At 39.9% G+C, this 9,620-nt stretch overlaps 1 protein-coding gene across 1 annotated transcript; it reads right to left on the reverse strand.

Moving 5' to 3' along the window:
• Window positions 1-5,418: 5,418 nt before the first annotated feature.
• LOC142637207 (uncharacterized) lies at window positions 5,419-8,806 on the reverse strand. The gene is made up of 3 exons (XM_075811493.1): window positions 6,735-8,806; window positions 6,447-6,537; window positions 5,419-5,988 (listed from the first exon to the last, which is right to left on the reverse strand). The coding sequence occupies exons 1-3, from the start codon at window positions 8,760-8,762 to the stop codon at window positions 5,798-5,800; spliced, it is 2,310 nt and encodes a 769-aa protein (XP_075667608.1). The 5' UTR covers window positions 8,763-8,806; the 3' UTR covers window positions 5,419-5,797.
• Between the last annotated feature and the right edge of the window lie 814 nt (window positions 8,807-9,620).

A 9,620-nucleotide genomic window follows, 5' to 3' on the forward strand; every position in this document is an offset into this window, starting at 1 on the left:
ACAGGATGGTCTTCTATCTCTTGTATGTCTAGGGGAAGCCAAACGTTCTCGGGCTTCCTCAGCTCGGAAGCTTGAGGAACCCCTGCTGCGTTCAAGGCCTCTCCCCAGACCTATTGACAGTACTCTCGGCACAAGGCCGCGAAGGCTTCTGTCAACTGTTCCTGCGTTGCAGTTACTCCCTCCTGATAGTTGGCCTGCTTGGCCGCCTCCAGTGAGCGCTTGTGGGTGCGAGCCTCCTCCTTTATCCGTGTAAGCTCCTTCTCCAAGTCAGAGCGTGCCCGTTGGGCTTGGAGAGCTCGTCGTCCTTTTAGCGAAAAAGGTTACGTTGCCCCTCCACTTGGTTCTCCATCGTCCTTAAGCTGGCCTCGGCACCATCTTTCTCTCTTTTTAGGTCGGCCAGCTGCGATGTGATCTTCCCATTTTCTGCTAGGGCCTGGCGTAGGGACCTTTCTGTCTCTTGCCGTAGCTCTTGCTCCATTCCAGCTCGCTTCCGAGAATCCTCCACGAACTTCTCGGCCGCGAAAACTTCTTGGATGGCTTGCAAAAAAAATGTCAGGGGGTTAAATGTGGTAAAGTGTTTACAAATGAACCTAGAGTATAAGTGTGAGGTGGAACTTACCAGAGCTAAATCCTTTTTCAATGAAAGGAACAGCTGAGGCTGACTCATCTTCTCCAAGGCTTCCATGTCCTTAGGCAGCAGAAGAGGACGCTCCAACGCCTCGGCCAGGTGGAGGGCATGGCCTTGTTGGAACAGCCGATGTTGGGACTGGGAATTGGCGGCTCCATCCGGTCTCGGTTCGGGAGACCACATAGGCTGGTGCTCGGCGCACCTCGGCCACGTCTCGATCTCGCGCTCAACCGAACGGGCGCGCCTTTGCCCTTGTCCAGCTTCTGCTGCTGAGCCGGCGGTGGTTGTTGTTTCAGCTTCTTTTGTTTCTCGCCACCAGCCCCCTCGGCCTCCACCTTCCTTTTCTTTTTCAGATCGTCGACAGGAGGCTTGGGGTCGGCTGGTGGAGGGGGTGGTGGCAAGGCAGGGGGAGCTTGGGATCCTCTTGTCCCCTTTTTGACAACTTTCTCCCCTCTTGCAGTCAGGAGGTCCTTAAGCATGTCCATGTCCTCTTCAATAGAGCTGTCGTCTGGACGTGCTATCACTAGGCCGGCTATCCCAGAGGTCTCGGCGGTTTCCTCTTCCTCGTCGGAGAGGACGACAAATGGGCTTCCACGAGGCCCTTGGACGTCCTCAAGTGGAAAGTTATTTATCTCCTCGTCCAACGTGTTCGACGAAGACACTTGTTCCTCTGGGACAACTGTTGCCTGAGAGTGCGTGGCGAGGGGGATTGCTGCAATGGTCTGTGTGTACAATATAGTGCGGGGGTCGTCAGGAATGTCGTGATCGGCTAAGAAGTGTGGTCTGGCTACGTGAATCCTTCTTCGCCTCCGGTCACCCGCAACGATGGCGTTCTCAATCTCCTGGAAGTCCGAGGAGATGGGGTCGTACCCTAATATCAAATGAGCCGCTCTCAGTTTCAAATCTTCACTCACGAACACCTCTGAGCGTAGCACTCGGTTCAGATCTACAACGTTGCAATAGCACAGGCGCGGGCGGACGAATTGTTTATCTGCAAAGAAATACACCAAAACAGACAAACATGGTCAGATTTGTAGGAAATGTAATAAACTAAAGTTAAAATGCTTAGTAAACGTAAATGGACATTTTAAGATGTTCAGATGGAGCTATGGGGCAGGAAGTTAGATCCTAAGGAGTCACACTCGGATCTCCCACTCGGCCCAGGCGATGGGGGTCGTGTGTGCCGCCTCTGCCCGAGGCGATGAGGTAGTCGTCCTTCATTGTACCTTTATTGGACTTAGGCAGACAAGAAATCAACCTAACTACGCTAGAGCGGGATTTGATGTAATAGCTTACCCCAGTAAGTTTATGGCATTCATACATAAAGGCGACGTCATGCCAGGTAAGGTTCAGACCCATCTGCTCGTTTAGAGCATCGACGCTTCCTAAGACTCTAAAGACGTTGGGAGCACACTGGTCAGGACATAACCAGTGGTTGCGGAGGTATTCCTTGGTCACGCTTCTCATAGGGAGGGTCATCCCACCTTCTATGAAGGCAATCATGGGAATGATAACCTCTCCCGTTTTCCTAGACCCAGCTACGGCTTCCGCCGGACAATATCTTAAACCTACATCGCTGGGAATGTGGTATTTGGCTCTAAAACCTTCCATCCCAGCGGCGGTGTCAACTAAACACTTAAATCTGCCCATCAGAAAGGAACGAAAGACTAAGTTTTAAGGGAAAGAATGGTTAAGATGGGAGCCGAGGACAGGATCCGAGGAGAATGGGTTAAAGGAAAAGAATAGGAACTTACAAGTTTGAAGTTATGCGAGTTTCCACGGATTTTTGCAGAGAAAAGGTGATTACTGATGTTTTGATGGGATTAGCCTCTGAAGAAATAAATGAAGGCGCAGGTTCCCAAAGCGTCACGACGTGCGGGAAGCGGCCTCGAAATTGCATTCGTCCTACCCAAATTTTCAAGGGGTAACAAGGGCCGTTTGATGCTCATCTCACCATTGAACGTGGAGGACAGGGTGTAACTTACGGTAATAAATGCGCGCGTTTTTGAAATTAAAACTGCCAAGTGGCATCCTCTGAAAAACGAACTCCACACGCGCAGTTATTTACAAAACGTGTGGGGTAAGTTCTTGTTGGATCAAAACCCTATTTTTCTCCTCGGATGCTGAAAAATAGAGTTTTGAGGGGCTATTGTGGGGAGTAAAAAGACCCAAGCGGACATTTGGGTCTTTGGGCTCTAGCAAGGAGGGCCGATCCGTTCTTGAGCTAAGAATTTGTTAGTACTGCGAATCGGCCCATACGCCGAGGGTCCGAGGACATATCCGAGGGTCAGTTTCTCCTCGGACAGACCCAAGAGAACACGGAGATTCACTACGAAGGTCAAGGCAGAATTCCGGAAAGACTGTTGGTTAAGAGGGGGAAACCTTGAACCTTCTAGATACATAGGTGTTAGAAAAATATCATGAGCAAAGGCTGCCACCTCCACATTAAAGACTCTGCACCTACCTCCCTGGCCGCATTAATGGGGAAGTGACCCCTGAACAGTAGAACTGAAACTTCTGGTCACTATTCAAAGGCACTAAGAGAAGAAATATCTAGAGGGGAGGGGGTTTGAGCAACACGTGAAATAAAACATCAGGAAAAGAAGTATTTAAGGGGGGTGAAGGCCAAAGAAAAGGAAGCCAGTCTGTAACCAAGAAAGAAATTAAGAATTGTAATCTTTAAGAAAGAAGGAGAAATAATACAGAAGCAGTCCTCGGCTCACGTCCGAGGAGGTCTATCTGCAATTATCATTCATTATTTACAAGTGTTTGCACACAATAACCTGTTATCAAGTTCTCAGTACTTGTAATCTAGATTTCAAACCCACATTCTACAAATTTCATTGTTTAAGGCTCATTGGGCCTGAGCCCATAATAGTCTTTGGGTCCATGTACAATTGTGCACTTACATATATATATATATATATCAATCACCTAAATTTATGAAAAGATAAAAATCATGTCCTCAACAAAAAATCACATCTAAACAAAAACAAAAGAAATCAAAAGAAAAGAAAAAAGAATATGAACCCTGGATGAAGCCTATCAAGTAAATAAAAAAAAATAAAATAAAAATAAAAAAAGAGGCAACGTTAAGGAGGAAAAAAAGGTGAAGAAGAACAACGCGGATGAAGCCCATGTGTAACTACACATGAGCATTTTCGTCCAAAAATAATGTTCAATTTTTCCCTTAAGTTTTTATTTTTATTTCTATTTTGGAGAGAAAACTTTTTGATAGGCTCGGAAAGAATACACTTAGATCACATCATTTATTTTTCTTTCTCCCCACCCAACCAGACACTTTAAAAAAGTTTTTTTTTTCTCTCCAAAGTCTGTGGTGATAACCCTCAAAAACCTTTTTTTTTTTTTTTTTTTTTTCATGTCAAGGTAGGGACATTTTGTGTTTGTGTACCCACCCCAATTGAGTAAAACCTTTTTTTTTTTTTTTTTTGAGAATCCCAATTGAGTAAAACCTAGATGCACAATCTCACCTGCAAGAGCCATTGATGGTGTAATCGCAATACTTAACCCTTAGGGAAGTGCCCATGAGGTCAACCATATAAGGTATAACTCTCAATACCTTAGGGCTTGTAAATTGTCAGTTCAACAAGTTATGAACCTGGAAAAAAAAATTTAACAAACAGGAGTTTTTTTTTTTGTTGCCAAAATTAATATTAACAATGCAATTTAGGCTGTAGCAATGTCATTTGTATTTTATTATATACTAGTTTGTAACCCCACATATGCATAGATACACTAAAGATATACAATAAGATGTATAATATAATTCTTATATATATAATATAAATACTATTAATAGTCTTTTTTTTTGTTAACTCTTTAAAAAATTTTGTAAGGATATTTTTTTTTTTTTGAAAAAGTTTTGTAAGGATATTATTAGGTATAAAATGTAAATTGTCCATTTTTTTATTATTATTGTGAAACACTTTTTTTTTAAGATTTATTTATTCTAAACTCTTTGGTTTTTATACTTAATAACTCACTTGAATGAATATTTATGATGTCGTTTCGTATTTGATTCTAAAATTAAGAAATAAAACTCTTTAAGAATAAATGATTTAGGACACATAACGCAAAATTGAAACTCTAATTTGAAATTTTAATTTAAGTTTCTCTCAACTTCACCTATTATTATATATATAGATTTCTCCTCTCTCCTCAAGTCACTCTTTCCTCAAACATCTCTCTCTCAAACCTCTTTCCTCTCTCCATCTTGAGCAAGGTGACAAATTTGTTGGAGGCGGCAACAATGGGATCAGTTTTTGTTGATCTTGGACTTCTCTCTATCTTGAGAGACAACATTTAATTGATTGGAGGCATTACGATTTGGGTTGACTGGCGTTGGTTGCGGTGGTGGTTAGGTTGATTTTGGGTGGTAGTGGTGGGTTGTGGGAATGGTAATGTGGGTTTTGAATTTTATTTTATTATATTATAGGATTTTTTTTTGAGAAAAAATATTATAGAATTTTTTAAAAGTTATTTTAATGTGTTGTAATGTTAAAATAAAAGATGAGATGTACAATGTATTGTTAAATGTTATGCTAAAATAGGTAAAGTAGACATTTGATGTGTTAAATAAGCATTTGGTATAGCACAGCCAATGTTAGCGCTTAGGCAATGCAAACTGGAGTTATTGCTAGTTAAATTGTGCAAAATTTCATACAATTTTTTGAATGCAAATAGAAGCTGCCGCATGTCAATTAGACCATGAACCTGCACTACTTTACAGTGCAAAGTCAGATTTGATAAGCAAGTCCAAAAAGAACATATTAGCTGAACCTTTTTTTTATTAATCTGAGATAATTTTTTTATTTAAAAAAGAAAAAACTTTATTTCTACTGAGTTTGATCAGCGATACAACAGATTTAACTTACAAAAAATCAAAAAGCATTTGTTGGTAAAGAGAGCAAGAAGAAAGGATTTCTTTTACATTTTACATCAACGTTATTCTTAATATTATGTGAGGATGGAAGAGGCTATCTGAACCAATCTCCTCTTCTAGATCCCACAAAAGTGGGAGATTGGATATGGCCTTCATGGAAGAGGCTATCCATCACTGCATTTTGCACTCAAAAGATGGAAAATAGAATACACGCAAATAGCAATGCAGTAATGAGAAGATTGAGTTGATTCTTTCGTTGAAACTGGTTAGTAGTACCTGAAGCTAAGCTCAGATATACATGTTGATAGGGCTTCTCTTACTTGGAGATTGTTGGTGTCCATCTGGAGTGCATCTTCATATAGCCTCTTTGCCTGCTGCAGTAGCTTGACCTTATCTTTACTATTACTCGGCCGTAAGCGAGATCTTTGCTGCAAAGCCACACCCCATCTGAACAGAGCTGCAATTCACGCATAAGATTAAAGTAGAATGTCATACTCAGTCGAAATAGTGTCTTCATAGTAGATGTAAATGGCAAAAGCAAGCTTTTTGCATTAACTGAAGGGGACTTTACGCATCATCCACTGTAAGTGGGAATGCTCTACATTTTCACTTCAAGGCATTTTCTGAGACCAGAATTATGAAATTGCAGCCAACCAATGAGACACAGAACCCATTCAATGATTTGTTAGAAATTTACACAAATGTTACTACCTTTTCTCATTTGGAGCTCAAGGTATTGCATAATTGTTATTACTCTCTCTCACTCCTCACAATATCTTTTCGATGCTGTGTCCATAGATTTTTCTGTTTCAGTGTAAAACTAAGTAGAATTTGTAATTGAAGTACATATGTTGTAGCTGTAATAAATATTCGTGTCATGAAATCACTTATTTGACTTGGGAAAACATAACATACCATCAGGTGCATAAACATTGCCCTTCGACATCATAGCATCAAATTTATCAATTGCTGCCAAGAACACTTTGTCAGCATCAAAAGCAGCTTCCTGAAATTTGAAATGATTCAATTCCGATTTAAAATTTCAGCAGCAGCATGGAACAAAATATTGGTTATCAAATCAAAATAGCTTCACAAGCAATCAAAATCAACCAAGCAGTATGGTAATGTAACCATATATTAGTCTAGACAAATATAATCCTCTAATTTCTATGCCAACTCTTTATAATAAATAAGAATGTGTACCGGTCCAATATCTGCAATTAATTGTGCACGGAAGGAGAGAGCAAGGCCCCAATTGTATAGTGCCCTTACATCGTTCCCATCAATTGATAATGCCAGCCTATATTTTCTGCCAGCCTCCACAAGAAGTTCTTCACACTCTTCACACACATTGACAAGGACAGATGCAATTTCATCTTTACTCGTGATCTGATCATCTAGTTGCTTAAGTACTCCATTCTGTCTCTCAATAGGTAAGGAACCATGTCCGGAAAGAAGAGTTCTTCTCAATGCACGAGTGATCTTCAATTTTAGTTCTCCATGAAGAAGATAGGTGTTGCCTAATTGGCCAACAGCCAACAAACTCATTGGCTTCAAAGCAATGGCTTTGGAGAGTAAATTGGCAGACCTGTACAATATGATCTCCGCACGCTCTTCTTCATGCCTACTCCTTAAAAACTCCTTTGCTTGTTGCAGAAGGTCATTAGCTTCTGTAAGATACCTATCAAACAAAACATCATCTGAAACCTTTGGAGATGAAGAGGAACCAACCTCACCCTCCTGTGAAGACAGGAGATTAGTCATATGAGAATCATCTTCATGATTAAACCTATCTTCTCTAAATTGAAGCCTGAAAGTCTCATTGTCACTCTTCTCCTTGTTTAGTGAAGTCTGGTAAGCTTCACTGGATTTCTTAAGCATCTGTTCTTCCACAAAGGATGCTTCAGTTCCCATATGATTCATACTAACTCTAAACTCCTCCGAGTTAAACAACTTATCTTGAGATTCCCACATCTCAGTCTTGTTATCACGACCCATCTTCAACGAAAAACTACGATTATTTGTAAACCGCAAACTGTTGTTTCGGTAACTATACTCTCTGCCGTCCATAAACCTTTTAGCACTGCCGCCCATCTCCCCTGAACCCATTCTCCCGTATTTTGAGCCAACTTGTATTCGTTTACCTTCATCCTCATCCAAAGCAGTTTTAATTGATGAATTTCGAGATGCATTCAAACTCCCATCTCCTTTATTATTATTAACTAAATTGAAATCACTTTCTTCTGCTGTAGAAGTCGAAATATTTGCTCGAGTTTGATCATTCACAACGCTCTCTAAAGTCTCACGCTTACCGTTATCTTTCACTTTATTAGGCTTAGAACCAACCAAGTTCTCTCCAAACAAACCTGCAACAGATTGCAACAACTCAAACCCAATTTCACCAAGCTCTTTCTTTCTTCTACTTGGCTTCTGGTTCTCCACTAACACAACATTAGAGTTCCCCACATTATCAATAGAAGCCTCAACAACATTCCTCGCATTCAAAGCTGATAAACTAATCGATTCCATCACATTTACATAATTTTCCAAATCACCTACTGTAATTTCATTATTATCAATAGCTTTTTGTATATCATTCTTTAAATTATTAACCTTTACATCAAAACAATCAAAAAAATTCACCAAGTTCCTCAATTTCTCAGTATAAACCCTAAAGTTTTCCTCTTTTACCTTTCTCTTACCTCCATTTACACTCACCTCACTGAAACTCCCACCACGAACAAACCCAAACGAAAACCCAATAGCAAAAACCAAAACCGAAGCTGGAATCACGACAATCGAAGAAACCCTAACCCTAGAAATGGCCAAGGCACACACAAGCCCCAAAAGAAACACAAATATGTGCTTTCTATCATCGATCCCTACAGAAACCAGGAAATTACGAAACTGATCCGACTCACCGGAGCGCTCCGAGTCGCTGACGAGTCTCAGCTCGTCCCACCCGCCGTAACTCGCTGAGCCAGAGGTACAAGAAGCGCTTGCAGAGCAAATGTTGGGGGTTTCGTGGCTTTGAAGCCATTTTCGTCGTGTAAAACGAAAAAGGCTTCGGCTTTCCCGAGAGTGTGAGGGAAAATCAAAGAGAAAATTTGCGGGTGAGAATTTAGGATTTGAATAATTAATAGGATTTAAGGAAATTAGGGTTTGCATTGTGGGGATTGTAAAACTTTGTAAGTCGGACTTCGGAGAGGAAAATGTTGTACGACCTATCATCTACTGCAACTCGGGCGGCAGGTCCGAGTTGGAGTTCCACGCAGGCACTTTCAGTTTTTTATTTATTTATTTATATATATAATTATTATTATTTGAAAAAAAAATGATGGGATAAAATTGACAAATTATTTGAAATTAAAAGAATTAATTTAACAAATTATATTATTACCCCTCTCTACATATTAAGATGATACCTAGAGTTAATTACCTGTCCCTAAATTCTCTAAAACGCTCCCTAATAATTATTTATCATTATTTTAAACAAACAAACAAGTGAGAGTATATAAGTATATTAATAATTTTTAATTTTAACTCAAATACAAATACACGTTTGAAATCTAAATTCTCATTCTCACTTTTAACTCCCATAATACTCTTTTACACACAACTTTAAAAAAAAAAAATTAAAAGATAGTAAAACAATTACTAAATTTAAAACACTCATTCCTTATTTCTATACCTTAAAATTAGGAACATACTAGGTGTCCATTTGGAATAGCTTATTTAGTTGAAATTAAAAACTTTGTTGATGCCCATTTTTGACAAAGGGCCTAACAGCAGAAGAAGCCCAATAATGTAGAGAAGGTAAGAAGGGGAAAATGGTAAAGGAATAAGGAAACAAGCCCGGTAGGCTGAAATGATAGGATTGATGGCCAGCAGGCTCACAAGAATTAAGAAAAAACAAAAAAAAAAGGCTAAGAAGAAGTAAATGAACCAAAGAAACCCAAAGAACGAAGTAATAAGCCTATGAGAATAATAAGAGGTAAAGAAGAGGTAAATGGGCCGAGGAAACTCGGGAAAATGAATTTGTAAACTTGATTGGTCAGCTTGAAGGCCAATAAGCCGAAAAATTAATAA

The sequence above is a fragment of the Castanea sativa genome, chromosome 5, assembly GCF_040712315.1.
Source record: "Castanea sativa cultivar Marrone di Chiusa Pesio chromosome 5, ASM4071231v1".
NCBI classification, from domain to species: Eukaryota; Viridiplantae; Streptophyta; class Magnoliopsida; order Fagales; family Fagaceae; genus Castanea; species Castanea sativa.